The sequence below is a fragment of the Stegodyphus dumicola genome, chromosome X1 (assembly GCF_044657685.1).
Source record: "Stegodyphus dumicola isolate Sdum_Otavi_A_Nest chromosome X1, ASM4465768v1".
Classification (NCBI taxonomy): Eukaryota; Metazoa; Arthropoda; class Arachnida; order Araneae; family Eresidae; genus Stegodyphus; species Stegodyphus dumicola.
The window spans coordinates 164,884,260-164,910,634 of record NC_140780.1 but is presented as its reverse complement, the minus strand read 5'-3'; the positions used below and the strand labels follow the sequence as shown (position 1 = coordinate 164,910,634).

The 26,375-nt window shown below is 32.2% G+C and overlaps 1 protein-coding gene across 2 annotated transcripts in view; it reads left to right on the top strand.

The window, feature by feature from the left end:
• The window catches only part of LOC118199526 (inactive tyrosine-protein kinase 7-like), a 151,222-nt gene extending 132,978 nt beyond the window's left edge, over window positions 1–18,244 (top strand). For both annotated transcript variants that reach the window (XM_085807760.1, XM_085807759.1), the window contains exons 10-13: window positions 6,592–6,783; window positions 12,366–12,551; window positions 14,785–15,017; window positions 15,202–18,244. In XM_085807760.1, coding sequence (XP_085663886.1) covers window positions 6,592–6,783; window positions 12,366–12,551; window positions 14,785–15,017; window positions 15,202–15,780 — 1,190 coding nt within the window. In that variant the 3' untranslated portion in view covers window positions 15,781–18,244. The remainder of the gene's footprint in view (window positions 1–6,591; window positions 6,784–12,365; window positions 12,552–14,784; window positions 15,018–15,201) is intronic.
• Window positions 18,245–26,375: the final 8,131 nt, after the last annotated feature.

Below are 26,375 nucleotides of genomic sequence, written 5' to 3'. Positions count from 1 at the left end.
AATCGAGTAAGAAAAACAAAAACGCTGGCTTTTTCCTGAGAAATGCGAACAAGACACATTATGCGTCAAGAAAGCTGATAGTCTTTCCCCTTCTGTAATAATGTTGTAATGTTACTTTTTAATTAACCAAGAAAGCTTATGTTAAATTTCAAAATAAATGGAAAAAAAACAAAAAGAAAATTCCTAACGAAATAAACAAAAACGCTTGTGCCTCTTTAATGCACAGGTGTACTTATTGAGCCGTGACTTCCAGTTTGTTTATTTCAATAAATCTCTCAAAACCAGAAGCACAAAACAGAAACTAATGCCAGTACATGAAGGTCAAATGCCATATGAATCAACCTATGTGAAAACAATTACCACTTAGCTCCATTTACTGGCTTTTAAAAACTCAAATAAATCGTTCCGTTTTAATGTCACGTATACACGACACTGAGGTCGTAGGAGCAGAATCATTGTGTCACGTATACGGGACACTGGGCTGGTAGCAGTGGAATCATTGTATCGTGTATACGTGATGCTGGTCCTGAACAGGTTAATGCATACTTAAATTTTCGTATCTAAACGAGAAAAGGAAATATAAATAAAATCTATGATTAAATGATAAAACCTAATTTTCAGTTCAAAATAGTTAAAATGAAAAATCATTTCTCTTACTTCCACATATTAAAATTTATATAAAACTAAATGCAGTGGCATAACAGCCCTAGTGGGCCACGGTCTGCAGTGCCCCAAAATCTGCTTTCTTGACCTTGGGCCCCGGTGTGCATCAGCATATGCCTTGGGCAAGGGACAAACCTTGGGCAAATGGTAGCACCTCTGGTGTGTAGTTCCCAAGTGAACTTAGTAATCATTTTAACGATCCACTCAAGGGGTGGACGGCTGAATCAACCTTGCCTAGCCCGGGGATCAAATCCTGGACAGTTACACGATGTGCTAGCCACTTTGCCACCCCTTTCATTTATATGTAAAAGAATAAGTAATCCTTTAATTCAGTTTATTACTTTTTCTGTTTTTGTGTTCATGGACTTTGTTTTATTCATCAAGTGTTTATGAATACACTAATTTTATGTTTTATAAATCAAAATTTGAAACTTTAGTAAGTGCTGCTATTAAAGTTTGCTTATTGATGCTTTCAGAAACTGCAAAATTCTAACTTCAAGTATTCGGTGTTTGTGAATTTAATAAGCACATTCATTAAAAGTGATTGAATTTTCATTTTTAGCTGCTTTTTATACTACAGTTTTTGAAACTGCTTGCATGAATTTGCCATGGTTTTGCAATATACTGATCTAAACTACAACTCTTTCTAAAGTGTACTTGCTTCTACAAACATTCACATTTTTAAAAATATATTACTCTAGTAATTGAGATAAAAGTAACAGGTTTTTTTTTTTTTTTTTTTTAAATCACGTAACTGCTGCTACAAGTGATATCTGTCTCTAATAAAAGCAAAGTGTTATGCATTGTTATGAGATGAATTATTGGAAGGAAAATTAAAATTAATGGACAAAAAATGAAAAGAAATTGAATGTAGAAAGAAAATTAAATGAAATGCTATGTCTTCATCTGAAAAAACCGTCATGGTAGTTTTATGGATTAGCCTAAAATTCAATATTTGATTTGTAAAGTATCTGAGACTTGATACTGTTAGTTGTATGATTTTGTGAGTGATTAATTTCTTATTCCCTTACAGCTCTTAAAAATTTATGTTCCATTTCCTACATGTATTATATGATACTTTCTTTAAAACTTCTTTGAATTCAAGACATGAATATGTTTTGCTCAATAGACCATTTATTACATATCCATGCTGTCATGCAATAAATGTGCTACTGCGGACCTGAAGTTGCCAAATATTTTAATCAGAAAAAGAAATAAAATCATATCTTTAATAATTCAAATAAAAAATGTTATTTATATTACTTTTTTCTCTTAATTATTCTCATGATGTGTTTGATTTCACTACAGTAAATAATTTTATGTTTAGTTTTTTAAAAAATTCAAGTAGGGAGAAATGAACCTTATCAGAGCATAATTGGTAAACAACATAATTAAGCATCATTAGGAAAAAGTTTTGACAGGGCTCAAATATTTGGTTTATTTCATTTTAAATATATTTGGTATATTTCATTTGGATTATGGCAAAGCATTGAGAACTATGTGCCTGGGCAGAGATGTCTTTGTGGTGAACTTTTTAAGAGAAAACTGCCATATATATTTACATTAAAAATGGGGAAAACCACGAAAACTACCATGCAGCCAGCATATTCACCAGGTTTTGAAGCTGGCCCATATTATCAGTATTCTGCTACTTGGCGACTGGTGGGCAAAATATATGAAGGCATATGATTTTTCTTCCTTGGCTTCGTGTAATAAATAGTCTAAGAGAAAACTGACTTCACAAAAAATATTTAGATATTTTTATTATACATTAGTTAAAATTTTTAGAATGTTATTTCTAGATAATATATGGACGTGTTTTGTTAATTGAATGTTTTAAATGATTAAAATATTATTCCATTATGCACAGGTACGTTTTTAGTAAAAGTTACTTTACATTTTTTTTAATTATGTAGATCAAAAGAAATTCTTTGTGTTTGTTAAAAAATAAAACCAAAACTGGCAGGGAGTTCATAGTAATTTATAACAAAATAAATGTTTTTTTTTTTGTGTGTGCTGTATGCATGCACATTTGATCCCTGCATGAGCAATAAAACGTGAAGAGACTTGATTCTTAATTTCACTCTGGCACTAAATAAAATACCTCGTTATTGAAGAAACAATCATTTTAGCGGATGATTGTTTCTACAGATACATCATTGATTTTACACCTACTAATATTTTATACCCCTGATGCCAACCTGGCGAATCATTATTTATTATACTTTGCTTTCATCACCTCATGTTTATCAACACTTGACAATTTAAGTAATGACTCACCTAAACTCTTTTTTTTTTTTTTTTTTTTTTTTTTTTTTTTTTTTTTTTAATATTAGTAACTAAGAAACAGCATGGTAACCTTTTATGTTGACATTACGCTTGACGACGATTACAGATTTAAGTTAAATGCTCTAAGAAATATTGACGGGGAAAATATAACAAAAATTTCTTTCCATATGCTAAAAGTAGATTTTGTTAATAATACTCATACGCCAAAATTGAACAATTCCCTTTTGGGGAGCGTAAAAAAATTGCAGTGAAAACGTATGCGCAAAAATGCCAAGTCTAGCAAATGTGCCCATTTAACAGCGTGCCAAATGTAGCAAACGTGCTGATTTCAAATTGCGTAAGTATAGGTAGTTCTATATTTGTAAGTGCCATTGAAATACTAGTTTAATTTTTTAATTCTTTTTTATAACACTGTGGATTTAACAATTTGGGAATTGTCCAGTGACGAAAAGTCTGCAATAGAATTTTTTCAAAGAAAAGGTATCATTCATGATAGAAAATTATGTTTGAACAACCATGAGATGAAATTATGCTTTAGTTATAACTCTAGCAAAATGGCAGTGCAGGAAAAAAATGTGTAATGAGAAGAAGGGATTAAGAAGTCAAAATTGGTTTGACTTTCCTTCAACAGTGCATCCATTAAGTTATTTTTAACCATTTTTTATGCATAAATTATAATAATAAAAAATTGTATGACATGGCATTAACCTTTCATCTAAACTAAAATAATAATCTGAAGTAGTTATTTACTATTATGCTTACATTATGTTTAACCTTTTTTATATAAATTATGATAAAAATGTATTATATGAAATTAACTTTTCATCTACGTTAAAACAATAATCTTAGATAGTTATTTACTATTATGCTTCCTTTCTTGCGTTAGGGTTGCCATAATTATTTTTGGTAGCATTGGCATCAACAATAGTTTGGTGATTTGTTACGGTCCTCAAAATGGAATTGTACCGCCAAAAGATTACATTTAGTGCTATTTAAATTAAGAATAACTGATTTGTTATTCATATAAACCCAGAATCAGCACCACAGTTCGTATGGCAGCAGAATTTAGGGAAGACAAAGGGAAGCGCTTAGTAGCATTGCGAATTTAGGAGTCACAGAAACTGCATCAGGTGCCGGCCCTCAATGAGCCTTAAGTATATGTGGGAATTTATTTATTCAGGACTCATAGGAACGTTATGCATGTGCAAGAAATAGGTGTAAGTATTATAAATAATTAAACTAATACAATTCAGGCTTAACTGTCTCAGTGTGTGATAGAAGCAAGATGAAATTTAGCGAAACAGCTTGTGTTTAGTCGCCAGTCTCATAATACATAGCCAAGTATGTATAGTGAACAATAGCTAACTTTTATGATGATAGCCGTGAATCTGAAGGTTTTGGGATATTGCAAACCAAAGGTGAAATTTTCCAATTAACAGATTTTGTAAAGAAATGTGGAGAAGTGGTAATAAATGAAGAGGATATAAAAGAAGTTTTTCACTGTGATGACAATGCTCCTCAATCATCAATCAATTACCGGATGGCGAAATCTGTAGTATGATTCTAGATCCAGAAAATACTGTTACAGACAGAGAGACGAAAAAATTTTGATTGACAAGTTAGTCAGAATTCTAGATACAACAATTACAGGACTTCAACAATAGAATTTCGTAACTGAATAAGAAATTATGTCTGTCTATAGAATTAAAGAGAAAGTATTAATACAAAAAGTGAAACAAGTTAAACAACTTGAAAGAAATATTTAATGGAGTAAAATAATAAATAGTAAGCTTTTTTTGATAAATTTTGATTCCTTTAGATCATAAATGCTTCATTATTTCATAAATCATGATTTCATGTTTTTAATTTTATTATTTTTACATGACATCTTACTAGATTTAAAATGATGGTCTAATATCTGGAAAAATTCCAAATTTGGAATAGCAGAAGTCCTGACGAGTCCGGATCTGGGACTTTGTACTGTAGTCATGATTACCCATATGGGAGCCTGCTTATGGGTCTATGAGAAAATAATTTTTTCATTATTTTCAGTTTATACAAAAAAAAAAAAAAAAAAAAAAAAAAAAATTTAAATTTTGTCATACTTCACATCAATGGCATTAATTCTTAATTTCACTCCAGCACTAAATAAAATACCTCGTTATTGAAGAAACAATCATTTTAGCAGATGATTGTTTCTACAGATACATCATTGATTTTACACCTACTAATATTTTATACCCCTGTCGCCAACCTGGCGAATCATTATTTATTATACTTTGCTTTTATCACCTCATGTTTATCAACACATGACAACTTGAGTAATGACTCACCTAAACTTTTATTTTTATTTATTTATTTATTTTTTTATTATTTTATTTTTTAATATTAGTTACTGAGAAACAGCATGGTAACCTTTTATGTTGACATTACGCTTGAATGCTAGCTATGAACGTTTGTTCAGCAAATTAAAATAAATTTTGACATATTTACAATCAACGATGGGACAAGATCCCTAAGTCATCTAGCATTTTTAAATGTGAAAAGAGAAAAATTTGAAATGATTGACTTTGATGAAGTAATTGATAAATTTACTACATCCAAGGCGAGAAAAATGTATACATAGTAATTAATTGTATTAATGTATTATAATGTTATATTATTATTAATAAATGTATCTACTTATGTATAATATGTATTAAACTTTTAATTGTTTGAAAATTGTACCTTTTTAAAAACAATTATATAAATATGTAAAATAAATACCTTTGTAACTAATTCTAGATCATCGTATGTCTGATTTTTCCGCCGACACAGGTACATTTCCGTCCAATGCTAGTGTAGTTAGATAGTGACTATTCTTAATATATTTTAGAGTATTTTATAGCAAATTCAGCATTTTATTATTATTTGCATTATTTTCTTATTACTAATATATTCTATACATTATAGTACTGTAAGTATTTTGGGGGGGGCACCAAAAAAAAAGGTATTTTGCCCCAGATGCCAGCTATGCTCGCTACACCACTGCTTCACCACTCTTTCAAAACAGTAGTACTTTTGCATTTTATCTTAATTTTCATGAGCTTTATATATAGGGTATCTCAGTACTAGGATAAAATTGTAAGAAGGATAGTGTACACTTAGACAACTCAGAATCACATAGTGTCAGGTTAGAAATGATGCACATGCAGTATTAATATTATACACAGAAAATACCTGAAACAAAGGGACACCACATAAGTTAATACCATTATACCATTATTTTTATACTAGCTTTATGTCATCAAGACATTAAATTGTGATAAGTTAACATCTGAATTCTTTGTTCATTTAAATTATGTGCTCCTATTTTGGGCTGAAGAATTATAGTAAAACAATCGAAGATTTATTTCAAATAAATATGCTATTTTAGTGTTGTTTTTAAAATTTTGGGGTGAGAATATTAGTTATATTAAAAAGCATTATAAAATAACTGAGAAAGTAAAACTGCAAATTACTGACAGATTTCAGGTAAAGCAATAAGTTAGTTACTTTTAAGACTGCATATTATTAACAGGCGATGCTAGATTTTTTTTCATGTATATATATATTACATTTATGCTGAATATATATGTTGATTTCTTTTTCTTGAAACAGCACAAGAATTTAATACCAACAGAATTGGCCGTGATTTTGGAAATGATGGAGAGAATACAATGACCAAGACTGTTGCTATTACACTGGGAGCTGCTGGGGTTTATATAATTCTTGTGGTTGGCCTGATGATGTGGTGTCGTTATCGTAGAGCTAGACGTAAGGCTGTAATGCTTGCCCAGGCAACTGCCGATGGTAAAACTAAGTTTTGAAATATAATTTAATTAGTAACTGCATACATATTATACAAAGAGTAAATATAAATTTATTAATCCTGCACTTCATTACTGTTGGTATGTAATTTATGAATGCAACATCCTTCGTGTATGTACATCAAAACTCTTCTGTACATCAAAAGGGAAGAGAATGCTTTCGGTTGTAAATAAATATAGGGTTAGCAAACAAACTTTCCTTACTTATTACCCTTCAAAGCCCTAAATTTGAAATCTGATAGAAAAAATGATGGAATTAGAAATTATAAGCATTTCAGATGCACTTCATCTCATTCCATTACTGTTGGTATGTAATTTATGAATGCAACATCCTCTCTGTAATACTCTTGTGCACATCAAAAGGGAAGAAAATGCTTTCAATTGTAAATAAATGTACGGTTAGCAAACAAACTTTCCCTTCTTAAGACCCTTCAAAGTGCTAAATTGAAAATCTCATAGAAATGGATGAAATCCAAATTATACGCACTTCAGATAACTCACTCACGATTTATTTAAAAAAATCCAAAAATATCAATAAATGGTGCCATAACTATGCAGACCACTGTACAGATGTTTAATTTGACTCCATTTAAACATTTGTAGTGGGATTTGCATATAGTGCCATTCATTGATAATTTTTTTGTGTTAAAGTTTTCATTGTTGTTCTCCATTCTGAAAACTGTTTTCCACTGCTGAACATTGTAAGTCTTTAATCACAAGAGCATGCTGATAAGTACTGTCCTTCAGATCTGATGGACATGCACAGCTTTCACAGTAGATATGATTCTGCAAGGGATTTGGTTACCAGAAATCACTGGAATAGATAGTAGAGAAATTAGAAGTCCAATCTGTTTTGAAATAACAGCTGGTAACCTAAATTTTATACCTGCTTCGCTAACTTAATGGCACTACAGGGACTGATAAAATCAGTCAGAAATCCACCTTATGGGTGGCAAGAACTCGCTTGCTGTGCCCAGGGTCCCACACCCCCGAGACACCAACAAATTTAACGAACCCTCTGATGATCGCTCAACGATCATCGAGCCCACCGCTAAACACGACCCAGTCAAGACCACCGTCCCGGCTGGGCCGAGACCACGGCGGGGTGGGCGATGACAACTTAGGGTTGATGACCGGCCGTTAAATTGGGCTACCTGCCAGCACTACACGGGATGCCCCTCTCCTTAGGCTTTTACATGGAATACCAAGGACAGCAGTGACAAGACGCTCAATGGCCCAGTTTGCTATTTGGCTACCAATACCCTGGTGGAAGGGACTTACACCTCCCGGCCCATGAAGAGCAAGTATAGACTTACCCCATGGACCATCGGGAACCGCCAAGTTCATAAATTTTATACCTCCGTGGCCGAGACTGCCTAGGTACAGATCCTAGCCACAGACGCAGAGTTCTCTACGTCGACCCCCGGGGGGATGTATCTGTGAAAGTGTGACAGAGTAAGTTGTGTGTTAGTTGACAGAACAAGCAATGTAAGTGGGCCATCTAGCTTGAATATAGTGCCCTGGAGACATCCGGCATGTCAGAGTTCTAACATGTTATGATATCATTGAATCATTTGTATTCCTTTTACACCTATTTCTTTAAAACATATTTTTCGATGATGAACACTACACTAAAACCACATCACTAAAACCACATTTTTTCAGAGGGTAAGCATTTTCCCTGGATTGCATGATGGTTATTCATTTACGAAGTACAAAGAGCTGTGGGTATTTATTTACCTTAGTGTGTTTACTCAGTCTATCAAATTTATCGCAGCCAAAACATTACCTGCCATTTAGGCTAGAAGCTGAAGTGCAAGTTTTATGTGAATCTGTGCACCCCAGTGCTACAGTTTTGAAAACACATACAAATAATAATTCAAAATCTCTCACTTGACTTATCGTATCCACACCACAGACAACAGCTAGCAGACTTTCATTACCATATGGTAATTGATGTTCCAAGGCCCCTATAGCTACATCTTCCACATGAACAGTCATTTTCTTTCCTGTAATTGCCAAGATGCCAAACTGTTTGGTTTTTAGATATTTACATCATATTGCATAGAGCATGTGGAGACATTGGTTTTCATTATAAGTTCTGATGATGGAACTTTCTAGGAGTTGTAGGAGCATTCTGTTGGTGCTAGTAGAACATCTTCTGTATCAAAGCTTTTTCTTGCAATGTTTCTTGCACATTAGATGCAAATAGGTTATGTATGATGCACAGCATAACTTCCTTTTATCTGATAAGTATTTGCATACAGTGTCAGTAGCCTTAGTTTATAAAATTTGATTACTTTTTGAATTTTTTGACTAATTTTGAATATTTAATTAATGAGGAAAATATCATCTGAAGTGTTTATTCATCAGATTTCGTCATAGTTGGACTAGTAAAATTCCCTTTAAAACCTTTTAAGTAGGAAAAATTGAATTTTGCTAACTTTGGAGTTAAGGGTGTCCAGGAATCATTCATAATGTTACAGGTATTGTGAATCATAGTAAGGAGATAACTTAAAAGTTGCTGACATAGCGAGAACAAATTCTTTGAACACCTCATCAAATATAACATCTGTTTTAAGAAACTTTTTTTTTATCTGTTTCACTGAGCTAAGCAAAATGCAGCATTGAACTCGTGTTTCCTCTATCATCATAAATAATTTTGGCTAGAAATGTGCTGCTCAGACTCTTTCTATGATAACATTTTTCCAGAAACAGATGCCTCTTGCATTTCTCCAAAAATTGTTTGTTGCAGTTCACATTTGTAGACATCATATCGGTTTTACATGTATCCAGGAAAATATTATGACTAAGTGACAATATGGGTAACTGGACAAGCACATTTTTTTTACCTGTATTGCTTCGTTCAGACGAGGGTATAAATGTCATAACTGGTTTAAGCCGAGCTTCGTTGCTAGGTAACTAAACCTTGCTATGTCACAAAAACTGGTTTAGGGGCTTCGGCATAAAGTTTGAAGTTTCCAACTTAATATAAGAGTTGACCAATCAGAGTGAATGTGTGAAACCTTTATGGGAAAACAGAGCGGGACATGTGTAGACACAATCCAAGCATACACAAAATTTAGCCTTTCTAACTGGCCATGGCTTATACCGTCTCGCAGGTATGAACGGAACTTCTGCATTTTATGCCTTATGACTAAACCTCTATGACATTTATACCACCGTCTGAACGCAGCTTATGACACATTACTATCCCTACTGTAAGAATGCTTATTTTTTACTTAAAAGGCCTTTCTGAAAATTACCATCCATCTTAATTGTACAACCTATCATTTAAGAAATATATATGTGTATAGATTTAAATTGCATCATTCTCCAGCTGAACTACTATGTGGGCAGTGAGAAACAGCATGTGCTTCATGAAATGAAGGAAATGAAGTGAAAATTCTAAAATCATCTTTACATTTCACAATGTAATCAATTTACTTCTTCAATTTTACTTTTGTATCATTCACCTTAAAACTGTAGTGGCAAATGTTTCAGTTCTAAAGTTACATCAAAACTGCTCTTATTTTAATTACTTTTTCAATGTTTAGATGTATTGTTTATATAGTTTTATATGTAGTTAAACTATTTGATGATATCTCATGGAAGAAATGTAATGGCTTGGTTAATCAATGAGAATTTGGCCCCATGACGGGCAATCACTGTAACCAAGCAAACAGCTAGTTGTCCATATTTACAGATGTTTTTCTCAAAATTTTACCCAGGCAGTGAATAAACACAACATCCAGAAAACAAGAACAGATCACTTTAAATCCAACATTATAATCACATAATTCAAAAGTATTCTGGGTTCACTGCTGTACTAGTCTAGAATTCTTCAAAGCAAACAAAATCCATAAAAAATTTTGATGACTGAGTGTTGAATGTTAGTGAAGTGTGAGAATTACAAAATACTCTCTGCAAGGCATTCTAAACCACTGAAAAGTTTTCTATAAAAGATAATTATATTTTTCAAATAAGAATGGCTATTGTTTAATATATATCACAAGATTTTTTTTTAATGTTTCATTTATTGAACCAATGTATTTCCATAATACTTCAAAAAAGGAAAGTTAACTTTTAAGAGTTTTCTGAAGTTTAAATATGCCTGATATATATGCTGTTTTTTCTCCTTGTATCCTATACTTTCACTGTAACTGTACTCAAGTTGACTGTATATTTTCTTCCTGCAGTTTCGAGTACATATAGGGAATGCACTCCAGACCTGCACTTTCAATGCATCTCCATTCTTCTGTTTCATTCTATCTTCATTTAAAATATGTAAAATTTTATGTTCTAACTTTAGTTTAATTTTAATTAAAAGTATGAAATTAGAAGCAGAAATAAAACATTAAATTTCAGAATTTAGTTTTTTATGTATAAAAATTTTCATGTATTTAAAAAAACAGAATATAAAATCAGATGTTCAACCAAGTTGTCATTGTGTGCAAAGCATAGTTATGAATGTGTACAAATACAATACCTTGCTCAATCCAATCTACTTTGAATGGATTAAAATAAAGTATTGCAAACACTAGAATAATGTTAAAGAAAAGCAAACTGTTGCAGAGACGAGTGGAAAATTTAACTTAAGTAAATTCTATTCAACTTATAACAAAAAATTTTGAATTATAAGGATTTTCATGAATTATTTCGTACAAAGTGCACTTTACATGAAATGTAATTTGCTCAGTGATTTCTACTTTGTTTAAAAATTCCATCCAGGGGAGGGCTGTTTAAACCATTTTTGGCCTGGGCCCTAGCTGTAGTAATTCCTTTCAAAGTAAAACTTTTTTAATTGAAAAACACATTAAATAGAGAAGTATTTTTGGCTACATTACATAGTTTTCTGAAAATGCATTTCATATTAATTTGATATAATGGTGTACAAAATGTTAAGCAGGTGCTTTGTGCAGAGAAATTTAAAGTAGTCAGTTTGAGTTTAGATTTATTGAAAAATATTATAGCATATGTGCTCAGGAAGTATCAGCTATTTTTGTATTGTTTTATGTATTTGCCAGCATTATATCATGCTGTTGGCTACTATTATATGTTATGAAACAAAGTATTGATGACTACCATACTGATATTGTAATATTCACTGTTACAATTTTGGTCTGTTCTCTATACTATAATACTTCAAGATCTCTCGCTGTAATTAAAATTGTCATATAAACAGTTCTTACTCTATTCATATGACAATTTTAATATTGTCATATATAAACAGTTCTTACCCTATTGTTCATATGGTAATTTTAATATTGTCATATATAAACAGTACCCTACATTCTGTAAATAAATTTTTATTTATTTATTTACAGAATAGGTATTCAGAATAAAAGCATGTTATGTATTCTGAAAGCACCTTTGATTGTGCTGTAGTTATATGTTTTAGAAATGTATCATTCTTTGCCCTTAATTGTGTTAGGTGTTTGTAGCATCTATGCCTTAAAAAACACTTTCCATTATTTATTTTGGAAATCTGTACTATGCAATAGTGTAAGTAGTTGCAAGAGAATATTTTAACTCACATGTTTAAATTTATATGTTATAATTTAGTTGCAAAATGTGAAACTGCAGAAAACAGTGAAACTATGCATGATATGGAACTAAAGGACAGAACTGCTCAAAAGATTCATTGTAATGATGTAACAACTTGTGAAGAAAATTCAGAACTTATGAAAAATTTGAGTTTGAAGAAATATCACTATCCTCGAGATAAGCTGTCTGTTGTGATGCTACTAGGTAAGTAAAATGGAAAAAAAAAAAAAAAAATTTAATGATGCCTGTATTTTGGTTTAATGCACAAATTGTTTTGGGAATGCTGAATGTAGCTATAGTATCTGCAAGTCACAGTGTAGTTATTTAAAGATATTTAAAAATATATTTAAAATTTGATTGGATTACTTTAGAGATGGGTAATTAATTTTGAAAATGAAATCTTATATCTCTGTTCCTTCAGATTGTCCTTGAAATAATAGTATTGTTAGCTGTGGTTTAGCAGAACATTTTATTGCTGTCTAATTCCATCTATGAAAGACATGGGTTATCCCCTATAAGATAGAAGATGAAACATGTCTCTGAGGGGAAAATGAAATTCTGCCTGAAAGCTTAGCTGCCTGACCCCCTTTGAGATGAATAGTATTTGAATGTTATTGGCTGCATAATAATGCTCTCATTTTATGTGGCAGTACCTTTACACATGTCTGCCACGGTTTTCCTAAATGCAAGAGTATTGGGGCATAAAGTGCCCACAGCCAATATGAAGGAGATATGGAGTATTCCTATATTTATGTAGTGGAGTAACAAATTTTGGGCAACAGTTATGAATTTGTAATGAGTTAACAACAGTGAGTTTAAGATAATGAGTTTAATATATTATCACTTAATTAATTCATTATCACTGTATAAGGCCTTTGTATCCATTTTTTTGCCAATTAGTTTATTGTTTAATTTTTCATTAATTCTACAATTATGATTAATACTTCATAGGTTTTCAAACTCTTAGTATCAGGTGATAGAATGACACCATGGTCACCACTGCCTCACAAAATCTGAATTCTTGATGACTACATGTGTCCCTGGATCATTTAGCATATGTGATATGTCAGTCCAAATGAAGCTAGTTTGTCTCATGTCTTTTTGATTTTCTTGAAATGATTGTTATGAATTTGAGTTGTTTAGTTTATATAATTTTATTTGATGTGATTTAGTAATATTGCTGACTGAAAACTGAGCAACAAAACTAAATAAAAATAAAGCTGTACAATGAATTTGAATACAATTTATGTCATATAATTTATGATAGAATAAGGCAATAATTTATAAGTATGAGAGTAAAATCAAGAGTGAGCAGTCATAGGTGATATGCTGTTGATAAGTCACTTAACATTCTTGAAAGAAACTTGTCTTAGTTATGAAAAGTTGTAGTAAAAATGAAGGTATGAAACTTTCAGGATCAACCATGATTTATGGAATTGGAAAAGTTTGTTGTGTGGAGCATTGATGGACCTATTATTGGTCCATTATATCAATAGTCTATCATATTAAGATATCCCAAGCAATGGTATGATTCTAACTACCTGACTGATACATCTCTATTTTATATTGTGAGAAATGGTCTTCCTAATATGCAGAAGGCCATTGTTGTTCATTAACATGGAATCAACCTAGAAAGTTTGATAAGTATATGTATGCTTCTAGGCTCTGTTTTCTGGAGACATAGCTTTTCGGGAGGTTGTGAAAATCTTTGCTTATAGATGATTATTAATCCTGCCTTTATTAGATGCCTATTATATATGATTGTTAATCCTTTAAACTGTCTCTCTTCAAGGTTTTTCTTGGGCTTAAATATTACTAAGACAGCTTTGGGATTTATATTTTACATTCATTCTTTTTGGTGTGTTCTTAATTTTTCACAATATTTGTATGTGAAAAAAACTCAGAGATATATCTTGTATAAAGATAACATCTGTGGTAGCTATGAGATATGATTTGCTAATAGTCTTTTCTGGTAGTAGATTTTTTTTTTTTTTTTTTTTAATTTAAGATTGTTGACATATTTTAAGAGTGCAATGCTTCAACACTAGTTAAGTCTACAAATGGTAAAGAATAGATATTTTGTAGATGTTTGAACTCCCTGGCAATTTCTGTGTAAGTAGTTTACTCAATAACGATTGACTCATAGCTGCTGGCCTGCCTCTAATATTTGTACATATTTTTGTTTAATCTGATTTTTTTTAAATTTGTTATGTAATACCTTCTTATGATTATAATAAGAGAAGATGCAACATAGTCATAGAAATAAAATTAAATAAAATAATTAAAGATTAATGATAAAAGATTTCTTTTTTAACTGCTCATTTATAAGAACATCTCTTTAAAAATGTATGTTAAAATTTTCTTTATGTATCTAAGAAGTCCTTTCTCTAAAAACTGTTTCCTTAAATTTTGCTTTTTTTTATTTTTATTTTTCCAGGCCATGGTGAATATGGAGAAGTCTTTCTTGCCAAAGCTGTTGGCATATTAGAAGAAAATACTGAAACTGTAGTCATGGTAAAATCATTGGAATCTAAAAATGAACGTCTTATTGCTGAATTCAAAAAAGAAATAAGTATGTACATTAAACTGAAGCATGAAAATGTTGGAACTGTACTTCGTGTGTGTCAAGAAGCTGATCCGCATTACATGATTATGGATTATACTGACTGGGTTAGTTCACCATACTTGGAAATTTTATTTTCATGAATATGTGGCATATACATGTTGTGTTAACTTCCAATTGCTCCTAACTGAATTAAAATGAATGAGTATAAACCTATGCCTTAGTATTTTCTCTCTGCTCTTTTTTTTAATACATTAATTTATTCATTATTTTTTCTTCTTATTTTCATAGGGAGACTTAAAGCAGTTTTTATTAGCTACTGGACCTGATGATGCATCAAAAGGTCCTAAGCAATCACCTCTGTCAGTCTCTCAGAATCTGATGATTTGCCAGCAAATTGCTCTAGGGATGGAATATATCACTAAACAACAGTTAGTGCATAAAGATTTAGCTGCTCGAAATTGCCTAGTATCATCAAATTTAAAAATTAAAATCAGTTGCCCATGTTTATCATTGGACACCTACTCTCAAGAATATTATCATTGTGAATCCAGGATTGTTCCACTGCGTTGGGCTCCTGCTGAGGCAGTGATTGCAGACACCTGGTCTGTAAAAAGTGATGTATGGTCTTTTGCTGTCCTTGTTTGGGAAATTTTTTATAAAGCCGAATTACCATATCTAGAAATGTCAAATGAAGACGTGATGCAGGAACTTCAAGGAGGTGAATTAAAACTGTGTATGCCAAAAGATGCTCCAGAAGTCCTAGTCAAACTTTTAAACAAATGCTGGTCTGAAAATCCCAGTGACCGTCCCTCATTTTCAGAGGTTGTTACTGTTCTCACTGAAGTAAATCTTAGTGTTCAAGTGTGATATTTTTCCTTTACAGGACACTTTTAGTCCTTTGCTAATTGAATTGCAGCACTGATTATCTTGTGAAGCTTTGCTTCATTGCTTTATTACACCCATTCCTAATGACATTTTGTAACAAATTACTTTACATTTCATTTTAATGTTACTATAACATTTTGTATTACAAATAGCTTTTTACAGTGTGTTTATATATGGAAGTCTGGTCATTAATTTCTTTTAGCATTGACTTCAGTATTCTGCAAAGATGTCATATATTTTACAAGGTGTGAATAATTTTCAACATCCTTTTTATTTTATGATTCTTATCACATGTCCATTAGTATTATTCGAATAATTTATTTTAAAATATAAATGAGAATAGTTTTAATGTCATTAGTTTATTCAGAAGTATGTTTTGTAATACATAAAAGCTGTTTTTCCCACACCTAAAAGCATTATCACACATATACATGTAATTGTTCTTTAAAAAAGAAAGAAATATCTAGTAAAAAATGTAATGTAGAAGTATTTATAAATGGATATATTAATAGTTAATTGATAATTAAAAACTAATTTTTAATTATAGATAAATGTATAATTAAAAGGAAGAGTTGCATTAAAAGTTTTTCTTTCTTTTTTTTTTTAAAGATACCTTCCGAACTTTACACCATCCACCAAAATCTCTCTCAATCAAATTAGTAAGTCATAACTGGTACTTTGAAGAATAGTTGTATTCATGTATTTTGCACAATCATCTGTTGTTTTCCTATTTAATACAGGTAATGTAATTGAAAATAATTGCATCTGTAAATTACTTTTGAGCAATTTTTTATAAAGTTATAAAAATGATTATCTTAGTACGTCTGCTTTACAAATTAAATTATGTTTATTTTATTTATATGCCTATGCAAGTGGTATGATATGTACATTTCCCATGCCACATTGCAAAATTAGAAATCTTAGGATGTATTTGAAACTGATGTGGTTTGAATTACATTTAGGAATTTAAATATAGGACGCTACATAGTTACAAAGTAGATTTAATGAATGTTTAGAATATTGCAGTTGTCTGTTTCATAACCTAAGCAGGTTTTTTATATTCATCTGTATATTTTTGCTTGTATGTTGAGTAGTGATATAAAGACTGCATGGATCTAATTCCAGTCTCAATATAAATCCTATTTGAAAATGTACTGAAAAAGAGTATTTATTTAATATTTTGACAGAAATAAAAGCATATTTCTGGACAGGACATATAATTTTTTTGAACTTTTTGTCTTTCTCATAATTTAAATGTTGTTTTGTATTATATACATCTATCAAATTGTTGTCGTCTTCTTCCCCCCCCCCAATCAAGCTACTCATTTTTTTGTGTGCAAGGTGTTTTGCTTATAAAAATTTATGGAATAATTAGTCAAACATATAGCATATAAGCATGACTATTTAGGTATATTTAAAAAAAAAATGACTCTGGTAGAAAACTACATTTTTCTCCTAAGCCTGAATGCATTTTATATACATGCAGTCATATTTCATTTGGGTATTAGATGCTGTATGTGTATTTTATTTTAGTATCAGATACATTTACTTTAAAACTGTTTCTGTTGTTCGTCTTTCGCAAAGGTATCTCATTTTTAAATTTGCAAGAGGAAATATGTGTAGCTTAGAATGTGGTTATGAAATGTCAGAGCAAATGTTAGATATTAGTATTATTTATAAAATTAAGAACAACCTATCCTTAAAGACAATACTTTTGCTATGTTATATACTGCATTTATTCTCATTTTTTAGAAGTGTTTAAAAAGAATTATTGAATTCAGAATTTGTTGTTTATGACTTATAATCAAGCATGCTTTTAATATCATATTGTCTTTGATTCCATTTACATAATCTGATTCATTTTGTAAATATTTATTGGTGGTTTAAAAGCCATGTTTTATAAACCGCATTATTTATATTTTGTGATACATAAGTTTTTGAAGTCTTACACATTTTCTCTATGAGTTTAAAAAGATTTTATATTCTAATACATTATACGCATTAGTTTTTTAAAGTGTTTGCTGTTTCATCTTGTAACAGTGTCAAAAAGCATTTATGCTCCTGATTCAACTGTATTACACAATTGAAATTTGAAGCAAAGTCTTTGTCATTTTTAAAATAAGATATACTGGCTTATATAAAAGAATTGACTTTGTATATATAAATGTACAGAAGTCTGTGTTATGTACTTTTTCTCATTACATATGCAGTGTAAATGTATCCATTTTTCATTTGATGATATATTTGTATGGGCATTTTACATATTTGCCGTTTTTATGTGCAGTATTATGAAGCAGCAAAGTGTAATATTTATTTGTGAAGTTCTTTAGTGATTAGCAATTTTTTCTGTAAATATAAATGAATTTCTTTGCAGATGTGTGGATCTTATTATTTTATGAATGTGCTCATAAATGTTTTGTAAATAAATACTGAATCTAATTTTGGATTTATCTTCTTTTAACTACTTTTGATAATAGTAAATAATTATATGACTTTTTCTCTGTTACCTGAAAGCTCTTTTAAAGGAATAAAAATAGTATATGAACAATGAGAAAACAACAAGCTAGTGGAAGAAATACTAGCATTAAATTAATTATTTTATTCTTACAGAATTAGAGGGGAGGCACAGTATTGAGTACACCTGGAAGTAATGTAATTTTATCATCAAAAGTTATTTGGTTTGTTTTTTAAAGAAGCTGGCTAAAAAAGACGGAGAAAACAATTTCATTTGCCACTCATTATTAAGAGAATTTTCTTACTAGAATATCAGAACATAGGATAAAAATTTTCTCGTCATATCTGATTTCACTGCATTGATAAAGTAACTGCAGCTTCATGGAAAAATAATTTTAATGGCAAAGATATTATCAGAATTAGGATTTACCTTAATAATAGCTACTTGCATCTAGATTTATATATTCTTATTGCTACTTCAGTCTCAGTAATATATACTTGCATCTAGATTCATATATTCTTATCGCTACTTCAGTTTCTTTTGCATTCTTGATTTTAACACTAGTTTCATGAGTATTATCTGTCTTAAAATTTGAAGTTTTAACACTTAAATTTGCATGGTTAAGCAGTTAGTATGATTGTACCTATTCAATCCCAGAACTAAAAAATTTCTGTCTATTAGGAACTAAATTGTGTTGCTTTCAATAAAGATGATTTCATTAGTTTCCTTTATTTAATTTAGTTCATTTCATTATGAACTGCATTATGTTGCTTTCAATAAAGAGGATTTCATTAGTTTTCATTCAATCAGTAAATTAATGCTAATCAAGTAATATTCTTTATTAAAAAATTATACAAGAGATCTTGCATGCTAATTCTTAATATAAAATTTGATTCACACAAAATGCTCCTAACTGTATATGCTAAAAGTTACAGGCTTAGCTGCTATTCATTATAAGCTAATACAACAGTTTTGAATATTTTCTAGTGGCTTGTATAAAAAGGAATGAGTATACAGCAAGACTTGAAATTGAAGATGGATTGATTTCTAATTGTTGCATTGATAGCAAGATATGAAATCAGAATTGATTTAAGCATTGTGTTTAAATTTTTTCAAAGATCTTAGGCGTTTAATTGCATTGAGAAAGCTTCGTGGTAATTTTTTTTGTAAACATCCATTTTTTATGCTATGTAAGTAGATTAGTTTAGAAATTCTCTCCAGCCAGTAAATATTCTAACCAAACGAAATAATAGAATGTGTAAAATTCATGATATCAGATTGGGAATTCACTTTAGATTAAATTTTTGATTGCTTTATGTCAGTTTTTATTTAATCAGATTATATAATACTACTGTCAGTCTCAAATTGCAAATTTAGACATTTGTTTTTCATAATTAAGTAATACAAATGTATATTATGGCTCTTGGTGTTTACTTTAATTTTTATTAACAATTAAACTTTAACTTGCATGCTATCCATTTTCTTGGCTTCTGTCACAAGAGTTCTCTTAATGTGTTGGAAATTTAAGTTGCATGTTGTTGAGGCTAAATATTGCAAATCCTTAATTACAGCTCATATTTCTTATTGTGTAGTAAGATTTCTTATGAGAAACAGGATTTATACCTGTCTTCCAGTGATCCAATGAATGCTGGGTTCTTCCAGCCCTTAGTCACAGGGCCTGTTTAAATTTTATAGGGACCAAAGAGGTCTGCTAGTCTAGGGTTTAACCAGTACTCATTTTACTAAAGACATGAAATATTTCCTTTTAGGAAGAAAAACATAAAATAATGATTCCCACAGGGACGACTGCCTATTTCCAGATGCTTTATAATGCAATAAATAAGCCACTGAAAGATAATTTGCACATGGAAATGAATCACTGTGCTGAACTTGGAGTGGAAAAAATCAACTTATACACTTTGTGGAGTCTGATCTGGAAGATTTTGTGATTAAGTTTTCTTTTAGTATAATTGTCCAAGTGAGCACGAATTGATGATGGATTTGATTTTTGGTAAAATATTTATCAGGTGAATCTAGATTTGTTTTTAGAATTTTGTAAAGCCCCTCTTCAAGCTGTTTACTGACACTATTTGTATATTGTTCTTTATTCAGGACGGCAACCTAGCTGTCCTTGTCAGCTAAAATAACAAGACAATTTTTCTAATGCTGGATACAGCATTAACTTATGAAAGGATAAAAGTGCAGTTTGAGATGAATAAATTTTTAAGCAAAAAAATTTTTCATGTACTTTCAAATTTCATGAGCTTGCAGACACAGTTGCCACATCTAACTTAAGGAATACTGCATTGTTGCGTAGTTCTGGCGACCTCCATTATATGGATCACTGATACATCATTATATGGATCACTTTCAGCACTGATAAATTCTTATGGCTTCTCTGGAAGAAGATGCATAAAAGCCTGAAGTCGCTGAAGGATAATTTTCTTAAGTAACATGCTGAGTCCTGAGATTAGATTAATAGCTCTATATCCGTTCATTCTGGTAGTGTCTTTCCTTGACTTTTGTAAAAAGGAGATTTTCGTACACTTCCAAGATTGCAAGAAATATATTTGTAATACGTGCATTAAAGTTACTTATAGTATTTCTAGGTAAATTTTTTACCATGAAATTGGTAATCGATTTGAGTCCAGGAGATTTTTTTATGCTAATCTTTCAATGTTCTCTAGTTCTTTAAGGAGGTGAGATCAGTAAAGTTAATTGTTGCGGATGAATGCTTTCAGCTTTCTATCAAGTCATTAACTACCTCAATAAAATAGGAATAAGTCGACAATTCTTTGGGCATAATTTTTTTTATTTCTTATTTATTTATTGAGGTAGTCGGCAAAGACCTGTACCTCTCATCAAGAAAGGATGCAGTGAAATTGGGTGAATTGATCGTTCGAGTAGTCTAGTTTTTTTAACTTTTCAGATATTTTCATAGCAAGCATCAGTCATGTTAAGATCAAAAATTTGCCTTTCTATGTTTCATATTTGTATTTCTTGATGAGCATTTTGATTTGGCTACTAAATGCATTGACTTCTTTTTTTAAACTTCAGATTCCTATGTCCTATGCCATAATTGGTACTATTCGGTTTCGAGGGCCGTAAAAAATCGCCAAACTATTGTTGATGCCAATGCTGCCATAAATAATTGCGGCAAGAAAGGAAGTATAATAGTAAATAACTATCTAAAATTGATATTTTAATTTAGATGAAAGGTTAATTTCATATAATACTTTTTTATTATTAAAGTTTATATGAAAAAGGCTAAACATGACTGAATGGAAGCATAAGAGTAAATAACTATTTCTGATCATTAATATAATTTATATAAAATTGCTAAACAGATTTGAATGGATGCCTGCATCGCTATTCCGCTACCGACTTATCACTAAAGCATAATTTCACCTCGTTGGTTGTTCAAATGTAATTTTCTATAATGAATGATGCCTTTTCTTTGAAAATATTCTCGGTAAAGTGCAGAATCGCTCACTTATTTGTTTGCCGCTTTTTACAAGGGTAAAAACAATTGGATTTTTGTCAATTTTCTTTTACTCTTTAAGTGAAAATAGGTCGATGTGTATATAGATAAAGTCAAGGGTGTGCGCAGTGCCATTTTTTGTGCAATTATAGGATTTTTTTTTTTTTTTTTTAAGTGAAAATAGGTCGATGTGCACATGGATACCGAGTATGTGCAATTAAACGCGTCAAGCAGTGGGTGATACTGCACTTTACCCAAAATTCTATTGCCGAGTTTTCGTCATGGGCAATTCAAAAATTGTTAAATCCATAGGATATCAAAAAAGGATTTAAAAATTAAACTAGTATTTCAATGGCGTCTTAAGCAATATAGAACTATATAAACTTACGCACAGCGCGTACGCTAGATTTGGCGCTCTGTTAAATGGCCGTGTTTGCTAGATTTGGCGCTTTTGCGCGTACATTTTCGCTGCAATTTTTTTACGGCCCTTGAAACCGAATAGTACCCCATAATTTAATAAGTTCTGTGTTGGAAATTTTATAGAGTATTTAATAGTTGAAGGGCAGGTGTTTCTTTAAAAAATAGTGTTCAAAGCTGCTAGAACTTATTTTGTAATAATTTTAAGGCACTATATTTACGTTTTAACTACTAAGTTCAGTTCTTCCTCTCAACTGTTACTTAAAAGCTGTTAGGTGAGTTATCACTGTTATCCTAAATAAATGTTGAACTATCTAACTTACATTTATTTTACTTCACCACTCGTGATAGATAAAGCAAAGCATTGCAAAATAATATTACCAGTCATCTGAACTTGGAAGTGAATCACAATGTCCTTTAACTCGCTTTGTATTTACAATATCTAAATACTTTCTAAGCGAGGATACAAACTATGGATCGACTATTAAAAATTAATTAAAAATCTTAACTTACCAACCATGCTAATGGCTTAAGACTCTGATGTCTTCTGATGCAGCCGTTTTCGCTAAAGAGGCAGGCGTTATGGGCATCAGCCAACGTTTGACCTAAGTACTCATATGCTTACAAGCTGTTTCCCAAATTTGACACGAATTCTTACCACTCAATTGTACCTAATTTTCTGGAATGAGCAAGTCGGGGATGAAATGAGGCATTCAGAAAAGATATAAATTAAATCAGATTTGTTAGCGAAACTCAAACATAATACAGTCAAAAGTCTTTAGTCGGGACTTCGTCGATTCTGGATTATCGGTTTTTCCGGATTACAGATCATCAGTTTAAATCTGGTAAGATGGCATGCAGAAATTATAAAATTAAAAATATGAAACTGTAATTTATGAAATAAAGAGCAATTATGATCTTAAAGGGTATCAACATTAAAAAAAAGCTTAATATTTATTTGTTTACTTTATTAAACATTTCTTTGAACGTGCGCATCCGTAAAGCATACATTACGCATAGTCGAAATTAGAAAATCGCAACCAGAAAACTATTTGATATGTATTCGTGATATTTATAATGACGAGAAATTTGATTTAAATCATATCAAAGACGGAGTACATCGAGATGAAATACTACATTTAGTAACTAACTAAACTTTATACGTGCCCCGTCAACTAAATGACACTACACGACTGGCTTAAGCCCAACTGAGAACCCCCGATATCAGGCACGGGACGGGAAGCCAGCAAAAAGCCACCTTGGAGATGGTCGAACACTCCAACTGAGGTCCCGTTGCCCACATCACCATGACAACAGCTTCAAAATAAATCTCTCCAGTTAAACTGGCCCACCGCTACACTGGTCAACCAAGTCAACCATGAAATGTGCTAGCGATCATTTATCGAGAGATTGCCCTAAACCACGTGAGGAGAAACCCAAATGCATTAATTGCCAATTAGAACATACAAGCAACTACAGGGGTTGCCCGAACTTTCCTAAAACAGATTCGAAAAGCCCACCCACTAAAACGTTTAACGACAGGGTTATCACAAACAAAACTTATGCGGCTGCTGCTAGCGGTCAGAGTTTCAACAATAACACACTGAATGAAGCAAGGACCATTTTCAAAGGCCTTAAAAATCTTGTCGAAGCCATTAAAGCATCGGGATTATTACAATTAAACTTAACTTCTAGTATCGCCACTAGTAGTTTCAACGCGCAAAGTCCCTACCAAATCATGGATAGTAACATCAACAGTAGCAGGCCAATTAAAATGCTAGTTTGGAATGCTAACAATCTTAGGGATAAAAAGGATGAACTCGAGGATTTAATCTACGATAATGACATAGAGATATGCCTTATTTCTGAGACACTAGCCAAACCGGCTGATAGGCTCAATATTCGTAATTTCAGGTCCTACCGATGTGACAGATTGCATCACAGAGGTGGAGGCGTGGCCATATATGTGCACTGTAAATATTCTTCATGTCTCATCTCCACGGATAGAAGCAAAGGTTACGAAATTGTGGTCACTTCCATACAACTACCCAAATTTGGGGACACTTTGTTCGCCGCCATTTACAAGCCACCGACTAACAGGCTATCAGAAGAGCTTTTCAGGTGCATTATCCCAAACTCTATGAACATTATAGTAGGAGGAGACTTAAATAGCAAACACACGGACTGGGGATGCCGCGGCACCAACCATAATGGCAAAGTTCTTAAGGAATTCATAAGTAATCATCCTGTGGGGATCTATGCACCCAATTCGCCTACGTTCAGAATACATATTACAGGGTACATTCCAGATATCTTGGACATTATACTGTCGAACACTAATATTAATATGATCCTGGAAGTACATGACGATCTTAGCTCGGACCACTGCCCGGTGGTAGCGACACTGGGGGCTGCAAGTATAAGCTACCCAACTACTAAGACTTACACAGATTGGACGATGTTTCATGATGTTGTTAAGAAGCGGCTCCCTAGGCCAGGAGTACTTAAAACCCAAAATGACATCGACAAGGAAATTGACTGTCTCACTGCATGCTTAAACAACTGTTACTACGAGTCTACCAAAATCACTCAGATGACAGATAAGCTTACTAAGTTCCCTAAATTTATTAAGGCACTCAAGACTGAAAGAAACCGGTTACGCAGAAGCTACAATACTACCTGGGATCCGAACACGAAAGCCGAGCTCAATAGAATAAGTAAAAGACTCAGGAAGGAAATACAGGATTTCAGGCAAGATAACTGGAATAACAAAATCGCTGAGCTTGAGATGGATTACGATGCTTTCTGGCGCTTCACTAAAATGCTTAAGCGCACGCACCAATGCGACAGGCCTGTAGTAGCAAATGGTATGACAGCCTACACTGATAATGATAAATGTAAGATTTTCGCAAATCACTTAAAGAAGCAATTTAGTCCCAACATAACACCATGCAATAATTCGTTTGCACAGCAAGTTCAAAATGAAGTAAATGAATGGCTGAAGATGCCTACTGCACTTAATGCTAACGGCCTCACTACTCCGAAGGAGGTTACGAAGATAGTCTCTAAACTTAATCTAAAGAAGGCGCCAGGCATTGACGGGATCACGAATCTCATGATCAGGAATTTGCCTAAAAGTGGCATTACAAGACTCACAGGCGTCTTTAACGCTTGTATTACGTGTTGCTACTTCCCAGAAAGCTGGAAATGGGCGAAAATATTTTTGTTTCCCAAACCCGCTAAAGATATCACTAAAGTAGAAAATCACAGGCCGATTCGTCTTTTATCCAATCTTGCCAAGATATTTGAAAGGATTATCTTACAGAAATTTCAGCCCTACTTGCAATTCCTAACTGATGAACAGTATGGCTTTAGGAGTGAGCTGTTTACTGCGAAACAACTAATTAGACTTGTTGAGTTCATTGGATCCGCACTCCATCATAAAAGCTGCACAGCACTGCTCATGCTAGACGTGGCCAAAGCATTTGACCGCGTCTGGCATGAGGGTCTAGTCTACAAATTAATCAAGTTTAATATTCCCAGAGAGCTTATCTGACTGACACATTCTTATATCACAAACAGATTCTTCACTGTGAGCTGCAGACAGAGTCATTCTGGCTACAAGATGATCTCAGCAGGTGGCCCACAGGGGTCCTGTCTGGGCCCAATTCTTTATTTATTCTATGCGGCGGATTTTCCAAGGGACAAATTAAATTGGAACACGCTACTCGCCTGCTATGCGGATGATACGGCGGTAGCAGTTAAATCAGTAAATCCTAACAGAGGCATTAGTGTTTTGCAAGATATTGTCCTTGATATTGAAGAATGGTGCTCCAACTGGAGGATTTCTATTAATGCTGATAAGTCTCAACTGCAACTCAGGAAGAAATTAAAAGTTGTTATTCAGCTACTGTACCTATTCGGCCAGCGGGTACCCACAGTTGACAAGGCCAAATATCTAGGAGTTTATCTAAATCAAAGGCTAACGTGGAACACCCATATCAACTATGTAGCTAACAAAACTAAAAGTGTTGCGCAGCAGCTGAATCTTCTACTTGGTAGGTGTTCTAAATTGGACCTACGGAGGAAGCGACAAATTTATCTTTTCATTTTGCGACCTATCATGTGTTACGCCTTGCCAGTTTGGGCTACGGCAAAGAGCAATGAACTGCACAAATTACAAGTTGTACAAAATAAAATCTTGCGCACCATTACAAAAGCACA